The sequence below is a fragment of the Oxyura jamaicensis genome, chromosome 1 (genome assembly GCF_011077185.1).
Source record: "Oxyura jamaicensis isolate SHBP4307 breed ruddy duck chromosome 1, BPBGC_Ojam_1.0, whole genome shotgun sequence".
NCBI classification, from domain to species: domain Eukaryota; kingdom Metazoa; phylum Chordata; class Aves; order Anseriformes; family Anatidae; genus Oxyura; species Oxyura jamaicensis.
In genome coordinates this window covers 36,510,613-36,532,382 of record NC_048893.1, presented here as the reverse complement: position 1 = coordinate 36,532,382, position 21,770 = coordinate 36,510,613, and the positions used below count along the sequence as shown (strand labels likewise).

General features: G+C 43.8%; 1 protein-coding gene across 10 annotated transcripts in view; it reads left to right on the top strand.

Annotated features, from left to right (window-relative positions):
• Window positions 1-13,797: 13,797 nt before the first annotated feature.
• Window positions 13,798-21,770, top strand: part of GRIP1 (glutamate receptor interacting protein 1) — a 320,589-nt gene continuing 312,616 nt past the window's right edge. For 4 of the 10 annotated variants that reach the window (XM_035333127.1, XM_035333137.1, XM_035333096.1 and 1 more), the window contains exon 1: window positions 13,800-14,071. In XM_035333127.1, the coding sequence (XP_035189018.1) occupies window positions 14,017-14,071 (55 nt within the window). In that variant the 5' untranslated portion in view covers window positions 13,800-14,016. Of the gene's footprint in view, window positions 14,072-21,770 lie in introns of all 10 variants that reach the window. The other 6 variants (XM_035333155.1, XM_035333085.1, XM_035333147.1 and 3 more) reach the window with 5 other exon arrangements.

The window sequence follows — 21,770 nt, the reverse complement described above, 5'->3', positions numbered from 1 at the left end:
TTCTGCTCTGAGTACTAAAATCAGTAATGAAGGCAGTAGCCAGATGCCTTGATGGAGCTGCTAATCCAAAAGCATTCCCATAACCTCAGTATGGGTAAGAAGTGCAAATCAAGATGGTTGGAAGTGAAACTACCATAGAACAAAATATAATTTAAGGGTAATTAAATAACAACCTTTCTATTTTAAAATAAAATAAGGATTCCACACTTTTTCTTTTACAAACTCACTTTTCTTTACCATGTCTATTGCATAGTTCTCTACCTGCAAACTTTAATTGATGAGCGTTGCATTTATTTTCATTGTGTATAATTTACATTGGTGTAAACATCTGCACAAGAGCAAGGAGCAGAAGCTTGGCTTTGACAAATGCAGGTGATACTGAGCTTATCGTCACAATTCTTTCCAAAGAAAAACCACGCGGAGCTCCAGTGCTAGTATTGCTTTGATGTACAGGAGTTTATGGCAGATCACTTTGCTTGTGGACTACAGACACAGAGGGTTACAGGGCAGCATTTTTGGGGCCTTCCTTTTCTTAGTTGTGATGTTAAGACCAATTTCTAGACACTTGTTTTGCACATGGAATCACTTCAATTTTCTCTAGAAAAGCATTTTATAAATTCAAGTATTGCAGAACATGCTCAGACATGAAAATCTCAGGCTCTGAAACATCTAAACTCTGCATTGCTGACATGAACTTATTGTTCTTTATGGAAAAGCTCTTTATATTTTAAAGAATATGGAAAATTCATGTGTGCCTACATTTATGGGGGATGTATCCACTTATACATGTTATTTATATTTAAATTCTATTTGTAGAATAGGTCCAGTATGTAGGATGTGCTTGTTCTGAAATACATGAAAGACAACATCAGTATTCACTTCAAGATTTGCTAGTGGATATTTCCTGTTGTTCAAGGAGGAACACATTTGTTGACACTTTGCAGAATACAAAATTATTTCCCAGCAAATGCTCTTTCTTTGCTCTGTTTTCCTTAAATTTTTCTGGCATGGAGAAAAGATGTCAGCAGCTCATGTAGAGCATGCAAGTAAGATTTATTTTCCCCAGTGTGATTATGTACTCTTGATATTTCAGCAATCTATGGAGAAACATCCTGTATATTCATGCACTGACTTAGGAAAATTATCATTCTTATTGGTTTCCAGCTGTTCAATAGTGATATATACAGATCCACAAACAAATTGTAATCACTTTGGGCTTATAATTCGTCATTCATTAGAACAGCCTTCTTGTTTTTCTTTCTCTGAGACCAGACAAGATTTGCAAGTTTGGCAAATAAATAGTAACAAAATAGTCTGAAATAAACTGTATTATAGGAGGGAAATTAAACCCCCACAACTAAAATGCCAGCAACAACAATTTTCCAAAATGTTTTACATAAATATCTGTTTTCTAATTTATTTTATTTTATTATGGATCCCAAGAGTTGGAGCATTTTCTAGAGAATATCTGGGTATCTGTGTTACCTTTCCCATTTATAACAAGACCCCAAAGTGGCCGGAAGCCTACCATGAATCCATCTTCATCTCCTCTTGGAGGAGACCACCCAAATGCACCAAAATGGCTTTCAGCTCTTAAATAGAGTATTTTGTTTCAACAGAAACTGCAGCTGTATACTTTTTCAAATAGCAAGCTGCTGGCTAAGACAAAATGTTGGTGCAAGGGTCTGAAAACAGGTTCCCTGTTTTGCCTGCCAAGTGCTTTTTTGCAGTGTGAGATTTTCCATTCAGGCCTTCTCACAGTCCAGCAGAGAGCTCCTGGGCTGTAAGAAATCATATCAACCCCTCTCCCCCCACGCCACTCCACCTGGTCCCTAGAAGAAGAATTTCCTTTGGTAACCTCCCAGTCCTGGATCCCCTAGGGAGTTGCTTCTCCTCCCACAGAGCACTAAAGGGAGATGCCATCCCTGTGAGCAAAGGAAAACAAGTGTCATCTTTCTCGGCTTGAAACAAGCACAATTGCATGTTCATGACACAAGAGTCATCAGAACTGCACATATACTACACAGGCAATTGCTTTTTGCCAGCTGCCTTTTATCCAAAAGCAGAATTCACAACTGGTGTAAGCTACCACAAAGAAAACATGATGCATGTGGCAAAGAAAAAGATGGAATAAGATGTACTCTGAACACTCACTGTACTACACTTGCTTTATCATGGCAGCTTCTTCACTTTTTATCTTTCATACAGTTACAGTTCCTGTGTGCATTGGCAATTGCGACCAGTGTTTTTGCAGCAGCACCTTAAAGATTTGTTGTTTCAGTCACAGTAAAGCAAATCCAAAAACCTCAGCTTTGCAAAGCCTCCAAAAATTTATAGCGAGCTTGTGTGCTCTGTTTTTAAACACAGGCAGCAATATACTTTGTAACCATTCTGCATTTAATATGGGTAGTGATTATTTACTCACAAATGCTCTGTATATGTCTAAGTAGAGTAGCTGGTGTGCAGGAGTTTGACAGAGGTGCTCCTGTTTGAAAACTGATGTCCAAATGTCATTGGTAGAGGTCTCCTGGGGAGAGGCATGGAAACAAGCAATTCCCTTATTTGTTTCTGTAGATTTTGATCCTGTGTGAAATCAAGAAATCTGTAGCACAGATCACTATCACATAGTCCTGGCAGTGGCTGCTACTGCAGGAGGTGGCTGCTGCCCTCACAGACTAGGGCTAGGGTCAACATCCTCTGCTCGTGCTGAATTCAGAGGGAGCCAGAGGCAGCCAGCAACCTCAGATTCCCCTCCTCAGAGGCCTTGTGTGGTGAACTGTAACATTAAATTTGTTTCAGAGGTCTCAGAGGCTACTGCTTTGGTGAATCTGGATTTGAGAAGAGTGTTTTCCCCCAGAAAATACCCAGTGAGACACCAGCCAGGGAGTCACTGGAGTAGGCTGAAACATTGTGTTTGAATGGCTTAATAGCTAATTGGTGGATCTACCCATAGCCACAAAGGGTTAGCTGCAATTTCTGAGCTGGTCCTCTTAGACTTTATTCAATGAGACACTTTATTGCATTATAAAGCTGCAGATCCCCTTGTTTGTGAAGTTTCATTTTCTTTGCTCCATTGTTTAGACAGTACCATTACAGTGTTTTGGTGTCTGTAATCTGTTCTCTGTTCGATGGGTCACAAGTGTGCATCAAAGGCTTTTTTTTTTTTTTTTTTTTTTTTTTTTCCCCAGTCAGTCTTTGTTGTTACAAAGGCTTTGATAGAGTTTATGGTATTTTTGTACAGGAGCCTCACAGGAGGGAAAGCAATGAATAGGTTGGAAAATAAAAAGCTCTTTCCCAGGTAGCATAATATTGTGCTACCCTCAATTTGTTTCACAGTGAAAATTACTAGCTAGGGAGTTTTATTAAAATATTATTTGATATCAATCTCCTTATTATATTATATGAGAGAAAGTTCAAAGTGACGTGCTTGCATTGGCTGCCATAGATGTGCCATTTTCTCTGACAGGCACATGTTACTCGATTATCATTATCCTGCATTTCTTCATTTTCTAGGCACTATTATACTAAACAAGCCAACCAACCAACCCTTAATAAGGTTTCCAGCACTGAAAGAGGCTGGGAAGCCTCCTCCTGCTCTTTCTTAAAGGGAACTGAGAGCACCCGACTCCTTGCAGGACTCAGCCTCCACTGAGAAACAACCAAGTATTGGTTGTTCAAGTTTCTCAAAAGTATATTGCTATTTTAATGTTGGTGGTGGTATTTTTTCCCCTAAACATTTCAACTCTGTCATGGCAACAGCTACTTTTAGTTCTAAGTTTGTTTTCCTATCCTTCATGTCAAAAAAAAAAAAAAGGAAAAAAAAAAAGACAAATTTGAAATATACTGCCTTTAAATGGTAAGATCCCAATTTTTAACTTTTAGTGACTGCGAACAGTTACAGCAGTCGTCTGTGAGCTGCTTTGGATTTCATATGCAAAGGTAAACAATCGATCAGACTAATTATAAAAAAAGAATGAAGAGAGGCACCTAAATGCTCAAGACAAGAAGCAGCAAAATTAGCATTCCCACTACCTATTTAAAAATCAAGAAGTAAGCTAAAAATAATCAGATCTCAACTGGGTAACAGGGGATTGATCCTTCAGTTTTCTCTGCACAGTTAACTTTAACAGGCTTGCATGGGTGCAAGTCTGTTTGAATACCTGAATGTTCAAAGTCTTGATATTAACAGCTAAATGTTTTATTGTCCAAGCCAGGGCTAAAGGAACAGGCATTTAAGACCCTTAACTGTAACCCTTAACAAATGTACCGCAATTAGTTGCTACTACCATATTTAAACATACTGGAAATAAAATAAAGTGGATGCAAAAATAGATGTTTCCCAAGTGTAACTGGAGGATTACATACTTTGGTCACATTAAGAAAAGACTTAGAAATGCTGTAGAAATCCAGTATTTCTTTTCAGAGTGGCCTGATCAGCAAGTAAATTACAGTCAACCAAATGTAAGGAAAAGAGTACATGCAAGTCTTTTGCTTATATAAGTCAGGCACAGGATCTTTGTGGTTTTTGTTAAAGGTGTTCCTCCACACAAGTTCTGACTACTGAGTGATTCTTATAAATCTTTGTTCAACTTGCATGTATTTATAAGAAAACGGGACAATGTTTATATAGAAAATAGTGCAAATTGATTCATTTTACAAAGGAAATGAATATTTGTGTGACTTTTTTCACCTCTTAAGTCTGAAAAAATAGCAGTACTACCTAGCAATGTTGAAACTTTACAATAAAGTTGAAACATGCTGCTAGGTTTAGCTCTGAAGTGGTACTGCTTTACACAGGTTGGTTGAGACAAGGTCTGTACCATCATCTAGCTTAAGAACAAAAGGGCTTATAAATGGATCGTGTTTATTATCCAGAAACTACATCTTACCATAGGTCAAAGGAGAAACATACATAATATACACAGAAGACAGATGTTTCATATTGCTTCACTCTATACCATACGTTTCCTTTTTCTTTTTTTTTCAGGTAAGTGTATGAATCTGAATGTAACTGTGAGTATTGCTTTACACAGAATTTGCTGCATTTCCTAATCCAGAAAAGCACTTTTCACTAATCATATGATTAAAGTGGTTTGTTGCACATCCTCTTCTGGACTGGGGCTGTTAGCATTGATTAATAGTAATAATTAATACTAAACAGCATGTCTTCTTTGTAGAAGACTCATGATAAAATACTTATCATGAGTCCAATGATCAATAGACTCTCCAATCCTAATGTTATTTGAATGATTTAAACAATTTATGTAAGACAATAGTCTTTTCTGTTTTAAAGTATAATTGTAGGTTTTCTTCCTGGTCTGGTGCAAGGATTATAAACACATTCTCTAAGATCATTACATTACCTCAGATACCTTAAAAAAAGCTTCTCTCTGATCAGCTAAGGGTTCTCTATGTTGTAGGAAATGCAGAGAATAGTAAAATTCACATAAATTTGCATTAATTATACAGAATTCCCTTAAAAAGACTATATTTAATCTACATTTCAAAAAAAAATCAGTGTGAAGAACATTTTTGCTGATGGGTAACCTACTTGAGAATCAGCTTTATGGCTGTTTGTTATGGTATGTAGAAATTAAAAACCTTTTCTCTAAAAGATTTGGTGAAAAACTTAGAAACTGTAAACACATCTAAGGCAGCTGTGATCCCATTCTCAAAAGACACTGGGAGGATGTCTACATTGCCATGTGTTTTCGCATTCCAACTCACCTGCTTCTGCTGGCACAATACCAAGCTTTTCATGCCTCTAGTGCAGAGCCTGCTCTTACCTTTTGAGAGCAATTCTCAAGGAATCCCAGGATGGCTCAGGTGGCTTTTGTAGATCTCCAAGAAGGAGACTCCACAGCCTCTCTGGGCAGCCTAGGCCATGGATCAGGCATCTGCACGGCACAGAAACCTCCTCTGCTCCAGTTTGTGCCCTTTGCCTCTTCCTGGCACCGGCCACCACTGGAAAGAGCCCGGCTCCATCTTCTTTGCACCTTCCCTTCAGATTCTTATAGACATTTTTAAGATCCCCACTGAGTCTTCTCTTCCCCGGGCTGAACAGTCCAGCTCTCTCAGTATCAATTCCAAAGATTTGCCTTTAGGGATGTTGGGGTGTGTATTGTGTCAAAGCTTGGATCCATTCTAGGAAGCATTTCTTGGATTATCGTGTAAAACCAAGTCCATCTTCGCTGTCCCTTTTAAGTGTTAATGGCTTTAACTCAGCTATAGCCTTACTCGAGGCACTCCAGAGACTGTGCACTGGTTGTTTTCCTTCTTTCCATCTCACTGCTGCTCATTCCAGATGCCCTCTGTGTTAGCTCAGAGCTCATATAGCAGGCAGATGTTCTGTGAGATGCTGGAAACCTGCGCTACTTCTTGAGTGGTAGAGTTCAGGGAAGGTAACACTAGCAGCAGTGGGAATTCCCCCACGCTGCAATTGCTCTGGGTCCCGCAAAAGTTAGCACTTTTGGTACAAGGTGCGTTCAGAAGGGGCACGATCATACCAACATGGAAACCTGGGATGATCAACTGTAGCTCCAGGAAGCAAATCTATTTCATGAGCTTGCCCCGAGCCTCCAGGCGTGGGACACTTATGCCCTGCAGTGGAACCAGTTGCCCAACAGAGCTGTCTACACCTAATTGCTGTAAGTTCATGGCTGGTTCAGCACCAGCGAGTCATTATTTCTCAGCTAGTGGGGATGTGTAAGATAATCAATCGTGTGGCTTGTGTGTAGATAATGGGTATAACTAATGTGCCTGAAATAGCAGCTGGCTTTCCGATAATGGGCTTCCCAAAGTGTGCTGAGTGTCATTAATAGTATTCATGTCTGCAGGTCGCTTGCCAGAAAAAGTAAGTAAATACATTTATCAGAATTCAACACAGACAAGCATCAAAATGAAACATGCAGGAAAGGCACTGAAGAAAGTGTATCTACCTTGGGAATTTCAGGGGCCAAACTGAGTTTATTTTGCATGGTCTGTTCTCCGATACTGTGTTTTCTGCAGAGTGTATGCTGCCAGGCTGTGAACAAGGAGCACACGACTGCTGGCAGCAGGACTGACACCCTCAAAAGCTCTCTGCCCGCATGCAGGCTGTGTGCAGAGAGCAGGAGGAATGAGCACCCCAAGAAAAATCAGATTCCTGAAGTTTGCCTCTCTCTGCAGCCACCGTGGCTTACAGGCAATGCAGTCTGTGACAGCACACTAATTATATGTTTGGTATAAATCCAAGTCATTCTACCAGTGTGACTCTGACTCTACCGAGAGCAGCACTTGCAAAAAAAAAAAAAAAGAAGCTCAGGTTACCCATAGCTGTTATCTACATAGGTGTCTGCTCTCTCTCTCTCTCTCATTTTCCCTCTCATTTTCCCTGTCCCGTCCTTGGATCATGGAAGACAATGGGAGACAGAAAATATGTGACTTGTCCCTAAAGAAGTGGAAGCAAAATCCCATTCCACTACACGCAGTATCCTTGACAATAACATTCTTACTGGTCACAATGAAATCAGAAATCGTTCCCTGTAATACCTGCATCAATAAATACAATGAATGGCAATCATCACTGCCTAGATTTGATTTGTACAGGTCCGGATGTTCTTTAGCATTTTCCTAAGTCATCCTCATTCTGGGGTGCCTCACAGTCCATTATTTCATGCACGCTGATCCTGAGCTTTTAATTCACCGAGATGTTCCCCAAAATGAATTCCTCTCCTGCTGCGGGCCTTATCTCCTCCCTGTAGAACAGCTTGACTGTGCTGAGAACCATGCTTGTGAGATGAAAGCGTCAGAGCGCTGAGTTCCAGCTCCGAGTGATGTGGTGAGCCCGGGCCGGGTGTGCACAGGGCTGGGGCCAGGGGCACCACGTCCAGCTGGGGGCCAGGCACTGGTGATCGAAGCCTCAGGGACTGATACCGAGGCCTTTACTGTTTAACTTCTTTAATGACCTGGACGATGGGACAGAGTGCACCCTCAGCAAGTCTGCAGAAAATGGTAGGGGTGGCTGATGCACCAGAGGGTTGTTCTTCTCTAGAGGGATCTCGACAGGCTGGAGAAATGGGCTGACAGGAACATCATGAAGTCCAACAAGAAGTGCAGAGTCCTGCTACGAGGAGTACAAAAGAGGCATGCACATGCTGGAGAGAGCCACAGAGATGGTTTGTGCCTGGAATACCTCACATACAGAGGGTGAGGCTGGGAGAGCTGGGGCTGTTCAGCACGGGGAAGAGAAGGCTCAGGGTGGATCTGTGTAAATACCTGATAGGAGGGAGTAAAGAGGATGGGGCCAAACGCTTCACAGTGGTGCCCAGTGAGAGGACAAGGGACAATGGGCTCCAAGTGAAATGCAGGAGACTCAGTTTAAACATAAATAACAATTCTCTTTTTCTTACCGTGAGGGTGGAGGAACACTGGCACAGGCTGCCTGGACAGGTTGTGGAGTCTCCATCCTGGAAGGTGCTCAAAGCCTGACCAGGCCCAGTCCTGGGCAACCTGCTCTGGTTGCTCCTGCTTTGAGCAGGGTGGTTGGACTGGATGATTTCCAGAGGTACCTTCCAACATCAACTGCTGTGTGATTGATGGTATTTTTCCTGGAACAGGACATATGCAAAAGATACATTGGTTAAATGCAAATCAGTTTGCCAAGGCTGGGACTTACAACACAAAAATACACAACATCCTCATTGCCAGAGGTGGGAATGCCTGCATACGTCAGTATGTGAGGTCTTTTATGGATCTTTAGTACTGTCAGTAATTTAGACACATTGCTAATGTGAATGTATTGGTTAGGGTTAGCCAAAAATCATTAGGTACCCTCAGATATGCTTGTATGTTTTTCCTTAAATCTGTTTTTAGTTGTCAGAGACACCTTTTGCAAATGGTAAAATTTTAAGTAATTCCAAATTTTAAGTCTCTTTCTAGGTAATACTCTGATTTTGTTTATACTTCAATATTAAAAAGGCAGCAATGAGTTGGATTGTTAGTATGTGTGTAATGATTGTTAGTATTACATTGATAATTCTGTAGTCCTTTGCAGCTGATTAAAAAAAAAAAACAACTAATTTTTGTGCAAACAACACACTTAAAAGGACTAATTGGAATATCTTATTTTAGCAGCACATGAAGAAGAAAATTTGGGACTTGGATACCTGAATCGCTCTAGAACTTAAAGCCTCAGCATGCTGGAAATAGTGTCTCTTGTTTTGGGGAAGGTTACAGACAAAGGAAAAGGGAAGTAGTACCAGGGACTCTGCCATCCCATGTTGTCTGCGTGTCTGTTTGGCGCAAGGATGTTGGCATGACCACAACTCTACAGATTGTCTTCTGCTAACTGCAAGCTTGATCTGCTTGCTCAAGGATCTGAGGAACTTATACATGATGCTAAATTGTCTCTTTTAAAGGAAGTTTTGAAAATTTTCCTGCCTCCTCAAAACATGAAGTGGCCTGATGGCTAAATTCAAAGGCATGCAGACACATAACATGGGCAACAGTTAGAAAAAAGATTCCTAAAACCACAGCTACACCCCATAAAAATCCCACCTAGCATTATGGTTATTTGTAAGGCTGTGTCTACCAAAGCTCTTACCAAACATCATGTAGGTACCTAAATTTCTGACACTGAGCCTGCACAGAATCCCTGCCAGTTTGCCTAAGCGACCTGTGTGGGTGCGCCCGTCTGATTCCTGAACCAGCCTGGGACTGACAGCCCAGGTAGCCTGAGCCTTAGCCTCCTTTGGGCCAGGCTCAGGGTTCCTCCTCTCCTGCTGAAGTCTGCCACTGTGCCAACATTGGACTCCTGGGGCCACAGAAAGAGCAGGCAGAAGGAAATGTCCTCTGCTCTGTGTAGGGCGGCTATCCCCAGTGAGGCTGGCAGCAAATGGCCGCAGGTCTGTGGCAGAATGCCTTACTGCCTCTTGTTAGCATGTGCTAATAGGAGTGTTAAAATGCATCTAAAAATCAATTGTTGGTATGCTCATGTCTCATCTAGGAACTTTTTGATCTGGTGTTCAGTAACGTGACAAATAGCTTTCGAGATAAAGTACCTTTTTCATAAAAGGGAAATAAAGAAAAAGGAAACACAAGGGCAGTGTGCGGGGAAGATAATGCAGTACAGCGTGCATCGCCGTTTTGCCCAGTGCTCCGTTCTGACAAGACTGGTATCACATTTTTAATAAAATTACATCACATTTTAATGTGACTCATATGCATTTATGTAACCTTCAGCAGCAGTGTGTCAGTCTCAGGTATGCATTGGTGAGCGGTCCATTTAAAAGGACCAAAACCCACCTCCCCTTCCTCCCAGATGTTGCAGGTAAATCCTACAGAGCCATGGACAGTGTGGTAGGCTCGAGCACTTTCCACCTGTTCAGAACAATATGGACATTTCTGGGTCTCGGATGACCAAAAACCTCTCTTGTTATTACCACAGTTATTTTAAATGGTCATTTCAGACTCTTAGCACCTTCTTGGGCTCTCTGTAACCACAAATATGTACATGAACATGGATAGTGACTGTCAGTCACTGAGAAAAAAAAAAAAAAAGTTAAAAAACCTAAAAGCTCAGGCATCTCTTGTAATTTAGAGGTAATTATTGCCAAACATTTGCAGTTACTGAGAAACTTTCTAGTCCTCCAACCCTCCGTTCAACCCATCTGTATATTTCTCCTACCTAGCTTCTAGGGAATAAATAAGAACAAGAAATAAAACAAAACAAAGCAAACAAAAAAAAAGAATCTGTTCTTTAGAATGTTTCACAGAAAAACAACCTAACAAAAAACCAACAAAACAACAACAACAACAAAAACCTTTCATTGGGAATATTATACTTCTTTTGCTGTTTAATTCCAGTGTGCTGTTACATGTGCTTCATGATGGCATGTGCTTCAGATGACATCCATGCTGCAGTGTCAAGTGAGAAGAAAGGTTGTCTCCTTGAAAATCAAGATTCAGCTAATTTAAAATCCTCCAAGGGAAAAAGCTGTAGACAGAAAAGAGCTAGCAGGAAGTTTATATGCTACTGGTGTGATGTATTCACCATTAAATGCACATCTAAATCAGGTGACCGCCTTCTTCCATTACTAGCATTGGGATATGCAGAAGCAGTTGTTCAGTGTGAAACAGCTCATGTGAGTAACAGAATGCAATTAAATTAACTAGAGCCAGGCACCCATGCAAGCTTTTCCTGTAGCGCAGAAATGGGGAATTACAGAGTGTCATTGCTTAAAAGGATTTATCTGTAAGGTCTTGCATAAGAGAAACATACGTACTCCACTCAATGATGTGAATATTTAACATGTAGTATGCTTATTCCTGAAAAGCCAGCAATATTTAGAAAAAGTAGAGTTCATCCCTCATTTTGAAACACAATTCTGGAGCAAATTCAGAACAGCAGCTGGAATTTTATGACTCCCACGGGACCCTGAAGAATCCCACATTCAGTCCTAGAGAATGTTTACTCACTTTAAAAGTGATGGCAATATAAAAAAATAGCTAGAAAATGGCTTGTTGGGGACTGGAGAGTAGGGCGATCTACTGCTTTATTCCTTTGACCTGCAATTTTGCAAAACTCCAATGCTAGCAAAAAGTCGATTGGAGGATCTGAACTACAATGTGTTTGTATTTTTTTTGTTCATAATGGAAAAGTTGGGGTAAAAGCTGGATATCAGAGGCAGTAAGTAAGATTTAGGACATGGATGACACACAATCATCTGAAGTTTTATTTCATTCCATAACACTTTAAAGCCCAAGTTTGCTGTAAGAAATGGCACGGGTTAGGAGAATAAGTGTCAGAGCACAATTTTATAATGCAGCTTCTAAAGCAACACAGCTTCTAACCCACTTCACTGCCTCAAAGACCGTCTCCTTGCTGCGTACACTCCAGAAACCCTTGGGACAGTTTTTAGCCCCATATCCTCGTGTGGGTGCTTGCAGTGCTGAGCGGCGACAAGGCGCTGCAAGCTCGACTCCTGGCCCTGTTTCCTTTGCATTTGCCTTGGGCAGTGCAGCTCTCTGCCAGCACGCCCCAAAGGCATCTTCTGGAAGCTTTGCCCTGCGAGCAACGCATCTGGCTGGAGATCTCTGTTTTAGAGTGCTGAGACATTCGCAGGCACACTGGCATTTTTTTTTTTTTTTTTTCTGTAGAAATACCAATGAGAAAAATAACATGTTTTTAAGTAAAGTGATATGAAAAGAAGAATATGACTGTAAATATGTCTCTTCTTGAAGACAAGGCTATGGTTCAAGGATGCAATAAATCCAAATTTAGCACCCCCAGTAACGAGACGAAACATCAACATGTCAAACCTGATGAAAACTCAGCCTGCCCGCTCTAAGTTGTTAAAATGTTTTCAGTTTGGTAACATTGTGCCACCGTTTTTTGTTTTGATCCGTTATCAGCTGCACTCTCACTGACAGCAAAACCAGCTCCGTGTGGTATACTCCAACATTCAGCAGGAGCCCAGGATGTGCCTCATCCAGGACACGGATCGCACCGGTCCTGCTCGGTGCCCCTGCCACACATGAATACAGCACTGCTGCTGCTGAAACCTCGGCCTAAGTGCAATCAAAGAAAAGCCAGTCGCTGCAGCTCTCATCAGTGGGATTTTAATCAAGAGGCTTTCATGAGTACCAAGACACACATTTGCTTTATGCACTGGCACCAAGTCAACATGGAAAAATGCTGTGTCAGGAAACTGTCATCATGTTTACAGCAGAAATTAAAGTCAGGAAACCCTTCAAATTTTCGTCTGAATGAAGGGCTCGCGGATAGTTGTTTGACCATGTAAAATTACTTAATTTCTATAAATATGAGGAAATGACAGCCAATGCAGAAATAGTCACAACATAACCGGTAGGCACAGTGAAGCTCATATAGCAGTCCACCCCCAGAAGTGCCTTGAAAAAAAAATAATTAGGCTTCATTTATACTGCTATCATTATTTTGAAATAAAATTCAAACCCGAGACTTTGAATTTTATAGTAGCTTATAAAAAAAAGATAAAAATAAAAGGAATATTTAATTGCTGTAGCATTAGCCTGCTATTAAGACATGGCTGAGTAAGAAACAATTTTGGTGGTGAGAGTTGAGGTCTTCTGGTCAAATGGTCATAAGGCACCGGCCAGAATGATGCCAGAAACCTGACCTGTCACAACAGCATCCTCAGCCCTGTGTGGCGCAGATTCTGGGTGGGCCTCAAGTTGTGCCAGGGGAGGTTCAGGTTGGAAATGAGGAGCAATTTCTTCTCAGAGTGGTTAGGCACTGGGACGGGCTGCCCAGGGAGGTGGCAGAGTCACCGTACCTGGGGGTGCTCCAGGAGGGGCTGGACGTGGTGCCTGGGGACAGGGTTCGGTGGGTGACAGCGGTGGCAGGGGGATGGTTGGACCTGATGATCCTGCAGGGCTTTTCCAGCCTCAATGACTGCATGATTCTGTGTGATCCAGAGGCTGTCGGTGCTGTTCCATGCGGGCCCACATACGCCTTGCCCGACATTTTGGGAGCCCCGCGGAGGGAAAGGGTCGCGTCCCCCCCCCAGACCCTCGGTCCCTCCAACAAGTGACAAGATGGTGAAGGCGGCAGCGGGGCTCCCACCCGCGCCTGGAGCGAGGACAAGGAGCAGGGACACGGAGCGGGGACACGGAGCGGGGACACGGAGCGGGGCCTCCCCCCTCCACCTGGCGGCTCCCTCCCTGCCTCCCTCCCTGCCGGCCCCACCTGCCGGGGCCGCCCGCGGCCCCTCCGCTCGGGGGCCGGCCGTCCCTCCGCGCCTCCCCCTCCCACAATCCCTCCTCCTCTCGCCCCTCGCCTGTCCCCGGCTGAACCGGGGCGAGCCCTCCCCGCTCCCTTTCCCCCCCACCCCTCCGGCTCCACCGCCTCTTTCCCCTCCTTCCCTCCCTGCCTCTCGCGGCGAGGCCGCCGCCCCTCCGCGGCCGCCCGCCCCCCCCGAGCCGCCGGTGGCCGCCGCCGCGCCCTGCCATGAGCCCCCCGCCGCCGCCGCAGCGCTGAGGAGGACGCGCGGAGCCATGCCGGGCTGGAAGAGGAACATCCCCATCTGCCTGCAAGCCGAGCAGGAGCGGGGTGAGCGCCCAGGGGAGGGAGGGAGGAAGGGGAAGAAAGGAAGGAAGGGAACGAAGGAGGGAGGGGGGGGAGCGAGGAGGGCGGGGGGCTGCCGGTGCCCGCTGCCCCCGGCTCGACGGTGGGCGCCCCGCGGGAACGGGCGACTTCGCGCCTTCCATCTTGTGGGGAGAGCCGGGGCCGCCGGTGGGGGCCGTGCCGTGCCGGGCTGTGCCGTGCCGGGCTGTGCCGTGCCGCCCCGGCGGCCACAACTAAGTTTTCTCCGCGGTGCCGCCGTCCCCGGGCCGGCCGCCCCGGGGTGACTCCGTGACACTTCCCCGCGTGGGGCTCCGACGGACCCCCCCCGGCCGCCCCCCGTGTCGCCGAGACCCCGTGGGGGCGAGCGGGGCCGGGGTCGGGGGAGGAGGCGACCCCCAGCAGGGGCACGGTGGAGCCTGGGGCCCCACGCGTGCACCCCTTCTGTGCTGAGTGGGTCCGGGGGGCTGGCGTGGGGACCCCCCATCTCCGCCCTGTTGGGGGCTCAAATCCTAATTTCGGGGTCGTGCTGTCAAGAGAAGAAGGTGGGTAGCGGCTGGCTGCTTTTCAGAACCGCTTACGTTGCTGGAAGGGGAACTTTGTCCTTCCACAAAGAGAGAGGGCTTCCACCATCGGAGGTTGTTGTGCTGCTGCTTTTGGGTCAGCCTGTAAGTCAGAGGGGAAAAAGGCTGGTTGGTGCCCCACTTGCGTGTGGGATCTTTCAGGTATGCCTGTCCCCTGCCATCGCCGGTTTGTGGCTCGCGGGGTCCACGACAGCGCGTGGACGAACCACAAAGTGGGACGTTGACTTTGCACTGCCGCCTTGCTGGGGGAGAGCTGTCCTGCTGGGAGCAAGAATGCCCCCAGCGCTAAAAATGAGGGGGTTTTGTTTGCTCTGTGCAAAAGTATCGAGCTCTCATGTTGGAGGTGGAGGTCTGCTTCAGAAGTCCTGCTTCTTGCGAGTGAATCCTGCCCGGAGCAGGAGGCTGATCGCAGGCACATGACGTAATAAAAAGAGTGACTGAAGTGGGAGCAGGTATTTCGGCTGCGAGAAGCTAGATCTTGTCTCTCTCCTCCGTGAATACAGTCATTACTTAAAGCCGTGGTCATGTTTCTCCGTGTCAGGAATCTATCTGTGTGGCTGAGCAGTCACAGAAATAGGCTGGAAGGCGGTTGTCAAAATGTATCAGATGCTTTTAAAGATGGGGAAACTTTAAAAAGGGTCTCATCTGTGCACGTCAGAAAGTGCAAAGGTTTTTTTCTCCTTTCATCCTGCATAAAGGTTGTGTCATGAGCTGCGCCACGCAGGCTCGTCTTTATTGCAACCAAACGGTGGTAATGGTTTTTAGCTCTGATGGGTTTAATGCCAGTGAGGACACAGATTTGTTAACAGTTCACGCCTGTCCTTATTTTCTATTTAATCTCTTTCATCTTCATTTTGAAGGTGGATAGATTTATATTTTAATACCCTTATCACTGATGCTTTTCTTTATTGTATGTCCTCTGTGCAAATAAAAAAAAAAAAAAACCCTCTGGTGTGCCTAAGTAAATGATTGCTACCTAAAGCATGTTTCACTGTATATTGCTCAAGTTTAGCTAATAATTTAGCAGAATTCCAGTTACAGGAACTCTTCTGCTTTAGGCTTGAAAAAATATTGAATGGTCAAAATAGTTAATCAGCGCTGAATTTAACTGTCCTTGGGTATAAAGGATTGATGAAATAAAGCTTTCAAACTAGCCAGAAAAATGGCCAGCGCGGTAATGAAATGAAGGTGCATCTTTAGCTAATGTAGGAGTTTAGTATGGCATTGAGTTAAAAGGCAGTTACAGATACAGTTAAATTCTGGTTCAAAGCCAGTTGTACTAACATCCCCCTCTGCTGTTTCTAGAAAATATTTCCATTCAGATGCTCTGCAGAGCACTTCCCGTGTATCCTGCTACCAGAAGACTTCTGCGACAGTAACTGCTGTAATTTTAGACAAACATCGTAGCCGTCTTTTAATGTTCTATGGTTTACATATGGAATAAGATTGGATATAAAATATTCAGCAATATAAATTAGCATACAGCCTTAATTTCAAGCCTGGTTGTAGATATTGTAGCAGCAGGTTTGAACTGGAAAAGAAGAGTGTGCTGGGAAAAGTGTTATGAAAGGTTCCCTATGGTGAGCCACAAGTGGTTTGTACAGACCATCTTTCCCTAGCATTTCTGCCTCAAACCTCTTCAGGCTTCCTTTTAGCTCCTTTCCTGGGAGCTCTGCTTGCTGTGCTTGTGCCTTTATAGAGTCGACGGTGCCCCTGGCTGTGGATAGGAGAGCGGTGATGGGCACTAAGGCGAGAGGTTTGGGAGGCAGGAGGGTTTGCTAGAGGGGCTCTGGGAGCTGGGTGGAAATCTCACAGTACAGTCAGGTGTATCCCTGAGGCACAGCAGCGTAAAGGGCTCTCTTGGTGCTGATGCTCTTGTCTCCATCCAAACCAAGGCAGCATTGCCTTGGGGAACATCTCAAATGCTGCCGTGTCTCCCTCGGTGCTCAGTTCATCTAGTGCTTCAGAAACAAGACAGTGGAGCTGCTGCAGCAGCATGTGTCTGGTGCTAGGGTTCAACTCAAAAATGTGGAACTTTGTTTTGATGGGAAGAGCTGTCAGGATATCACAAAGAGTGATACCTTCTGCAGACGCATGGGGTTTGCTCCAAGCAGGGTTATTTTACTATATCCCTATCCTTGTTTGCCTCTGCCTTGCTTCAGAGCCTCTCTTCTATGTTGAATGCTTACCTCAAAAAGTCCTTCGCTCAGCCCGTCTTTGCTGTTCCTACGAGTCAGGTGCTGAAGTGGAGGTTATCCAAAAGCTTGGCAAAATGGGAATCTTGCTAATGGAAATTGGCTGGCTGTACTGAAATGAAATAAGAGAGCCGTGGTCAACACTGTTGGTTCATCTTGGCAAAAACTGGTACCCCGGGTGAAGGAGAATAATACGGGTTAATGTTTCAAGTTTTGCCAGGGTCGGAGATGGAGCACGTGTTCATCCGTGGTGAGGGATTTGTGGGAGTGTTGTGTTATTGAGAAGATTCTCTTCCAAAGCATGGCAATCAGTGCTATTTCAACGAGTATTTTTGGATGTCTCCACTGCGGAAATTATGGGGAATACTAGTGCCAAATTATAAAAAAAAAAAAAAAAAAAAAAAAAAAAAAGTACAATTTTTTTGAGGTACTCAAACCATATTTGAAATATGATGTGGGTGGCTGCTTTTTGGGCATACCTCGGTACAGTCACTGAATTTCTCCTGCTGCCCCCATGATGAAGCAGTGCTCTGTAGTGGCTGTGGCGCTCCTGGATGCCACGACCAACATTATCGCAAGGAATCTTCTCCTTCAGAGTTCAGGAAGAGTGCTCTCTGTTGAGTAAAACAGCGGTTGCATATGGCTGATGCAGTAAACCCTGTCATTTAGACATGACATGTAAAGGCTCACCAGTTTAAGACTGCCTTTAAAATTCAGGACACATCACCTCTCCCCATCTCCCCTCATTTTCTGCCTAAGATGCTAAATCAAATCTTGTTATAAAGCACCTAAAACACTTTTTGAGGTGACATCTGAGCAAATACTTTAAGGAGAAAGATGTTCCTGGAATTAATTTTGTTCAATATCCCTTCCAATCAAGTTAAATGAAGGCATTTTATGGAACTCCTGGTTCAACTTGATAGCTGATTGAGTTTGACAGGAGTACAGAAAATAATATTTGCGTATCTTGTGTTCGCTGCAGGGCTGCTTGGTATCCCCTAACATACATCGTTATTAATTTTAAGAATGCATCTGAGTATATACTTTAGTCTTGATGATAAAAAATAGATTCAAAAAAAAAAAGCATTTGCTTTCCATGGTTATTTTGCCTTTATTCTCAGCACGGTAGCCCAGTTACGTTGAGGAAGAAGGAAGAGTGCACTTCTATTTTCTGCTCATCCATCTATCTTCCCAGTTCTTGACAGACTGGGAAATGAGGTGAAATTTAGGAAACGTTTTAAAAGCATGGATTCGAGGATTAAAGAATACACAAGTATTTTGTGAATCTTGCCTCAAATACAAAAAACTAGCGTGTTCTCGTGGAAGATGTTCTGACAACACACATCCATCTCTGGGCTTACTGCCGTGCGAGCTTGTCTGCTCGCTTTAAGCTGGAAGAGAATCGGTTCCTCAGATAAGGGAGAGATACAGGCCCGTTACTGGACTTAATTGTGTTACTGTGGCTTAGCAATTTACATCCAATCAAACAAGGCCACTTTAACAGAGGATATGCTTCCTATTCTTTCTGGTTGCAAGTTAAACAGTAAATATTATCTTATATTTCAACACAAAAGGATGAAGATAATTGTTCCCTGTCTGTAATCTGAGACGTAATAAGTGGGTCCTCAGAAGCTGAAGAAAGCAAGCGGTAGACCCAGTACTTGGATTCGGTTGACAGATTTATAAACTTTGGGATGTCAGGAAAGTTTGGGATTAAAAATATTGTGTGAAGGCTTTCCGTATTTCTTTATCTGCTTTCTTGTATGTGTCACATGCCTCCTGAAAAGCTGAAGTACGGAACTGGATGGCAGAAGGAAAGGATGAGTGTACAAGGGCAGCCCTAAGGCTCAGGGCTGGCTGCTGGGGGTGATCCCCACTCTGTGGGGAGAGGTGCTTGAAAGAAAGCGCCCAAACAAAGGCACTGACTGATTTTAGAGTCTAGGTAGTCCTTGGTACCTACTGAGTGAATGACTGGGCATTTGGTCAGTTATCCTACGTGCAACACGTTGTATTTGCTTGTGTTTAAGGTGACAAAGTCATGAATAACAGTGTTAAGGATAAAAACAGAAGGAAATGTCACCATACTGTAGCTGCTGACATAACGTAAAAGCAAGTTTAACTAGAGCTGCCATCCACTCCTCCAGCAGCCTGAAGAGTGATGAGGAGAACTCGCTGCTCTGGCCAGGTAGGATAAGACGGCACTGTAGAGCTGGTTTTCATCAGCATGCAGAAGACACAGGCACAATGTTAATTTCTTCATTCATTCCATCAAAACCAGCCGGGAGGACCAAGAGGGCTCTAACATGGGGATGGGAAAGAGGCAGCGATTGCTCCCTAGTGTCCTTTTAGCTTGAAAGGAACTGAGAATAACCAAAAGCCATCTACATCTTTCATGATCTGCCCAGCCCCATTAACAGCAATGTATGATCTGTGATATTAAAATAATTTGGTTACTTGCAGAATCTTTATGAAGCTACAGTCTTTATTGACTGCTGGGAGATAACCAGCACTTGTCTCTGGGTGATCACCAAGCTTTTTTTCCTTGTGTAGAAAGATGATGCGAAATACTGGTTGGAAAAAAAAAAAAATGTTTTGCCTCTGAAAACAAAAAATGTTTTAGCTAATGTTCATTAAAAATTGAGAGTTAGATTTGGGCTGGGAATTTGCTAGCAATGAGCGATGATTTATTGATATGGCAGCAAACACTGTAGCTTTCCGCAAAGAACAGCAACAAGTCGACTTGGAAGCACTAGGGATATTTGCCACTAATGGCAACACGGTTACTTTTCCAGGTGTCTGAGAGCTGTGAAGGGTATAAGCTCTGAACACAAGTTCTGGACTGAAGAATTTCCTTTGTGCTGATACTTCACAGCAAAGCGTAACCTGCAACACAGATGCGGTGTTAGAACTCTCAGTCATTTAGAAGCAGACGGCTTTCCTTGAATCTCAACACAGGCCAATTTAGCTCCACTACGGGCCTTTTTTTCTATGATTTAAAATTAACTGAGCTCACAGTCCTCCATGAAGAACTGCCAGGTCTGTGTTGCTGTAAAGTGGCTGAAGTGGGCCAGCCCTGATGGTCCACATCCTCCGAACTGCTCGTATCTGATCCCTGTTTAATCATGCTGCTGCTTATGAAAGAGGACGCACTGAGTCAGCGAAGGGTCTTATGATCATGACTGTGAAATTCGGTGTTGTTTGAATGTTATTCCCAAGTCATTTGAATTTATTTCTGTCGAAGTGACAGAGCACCGTCTGTCCTGACTGTGCAAAACCAGACTAATGAGATGTGCCAGCATCCTCTATGGGGACAGGGTCATCACCTGCTCACTGTTTGTTTGGCAAGACGAGCATAACCCAGTGTAAAATTTGGGGTGAAATTCTAATGCTTATACTGGGTGCAAATAATCTTGTTTACTGTGTCGCCCTACTGATTTTTCTTTCCTTTCTCTTCCTGTTGGCACAAGCTGTACCGAGTAGCTGGGCAACACAAACTGTTCTGGCATGTCCTATAGTATGGGCAGCCAGGTTTTCTGGTTCTCAATGATGCTGATGATCTAACATTTTAAAAAAGTCATTTTCAGTGCTAATTCTTTTTTTTTCTCCCCACTGATTGCACATCACAAGTGAGTTGCAGTGTGGCAAAGTTCTTTGCTTACTGCTGAAATAATTTAAGAGATCGTTAGAAAGAAAAAAAAGAGGTAAGCAGGGGCTGACCACTTTGATACTGATACATTTTTTTGGGTGGAATTTATTTATTTATTTTTGAAAATTACCACAGGAATAGAGGAGGACAGGCATGACTGACACGATCTCCATCTGCTAGGAACATTCTTTCATTTCTCCTTACCAGTGAAAATCACCACTCTGACTGTACAGGGAAAGCTGCAGAGAATATTTTGGTAGTTTTACTTTACTCTTTACATATTGGGATACCACAGATCAACTGTAGGACTCCCTAAAGTTTAACTCTTCTCTTAAAGCAGCGTAATTTCTTTGCTCTCTGAGATGTAGTTGAGGAGTGTGATGTAATGATGGCAGTTACAGATAACTCCCAACAAAATGTATTCGTGAATTGTTTTACCAGAGGGACGGGACTGAATTTTCAGTGCCATTATTTTGTGGGGAGCTAATTGATTATTGTGTAACTGACTGAACGTTTCCTTACTAGCAGACAGTATTTTGTATGTTGTAAGGTATTGCCAGAGGTGTTCTTCTACTAACTGTCTTTCCTAGGAAGAAAGGCACTACATAAAATGCTTCCTTTCTTCCCTAAGAAGCTTCGTGCTAGGTGAAGGTACAGTGAGGTATGATCTCTGTCCCACGCTTTAAAGAGTGAATTAAAACCCCCATGTGTACATTTAGCAAATAAAATGAAAAACATAATGGTGACTGGAACGTGTTTAAGTGAGCCAGAACTTAGATAAGTTTTCATGTTTTGAGCTTTTTGTTTCTACGGATATCAGCTAGCAAGATTCCAATGATAGCAGGCCTTCTGCCGTTGCCTGCAGTGGAGTACAGGTATTCCAGATTCTGTCTTTGGCATCTTCTATAGCAGGAGAATATTCATGAAAATGCTTTTTGCTAGCAAACAAATGGTCCAGTAGCATCTAACAGTGTGCAAATCCCTTTACAGTGGTCAAAAATGCCTGTGGGATAATGCCTTGTAAGCAGCAGGAAGGAGGAAGATGCATCGTGTCCTTGTGAGTAGCGGCTGTGCGTGGCTCAGAGCAGCAGCGTTTGCTGGCAGGGCTTAGTGAAAGCTGTTACTGAAATGTGAGTAACACCTGTGGACTAGTTAGATTATATTTTTCTCTTCTATTTGGTTTATCGCCTCTGTGGACCAGATACTGTGTCCTTTGTATGGCTGTTGAAACACAGAGGCAGCGCTGCAAGCTCATCTTTCCC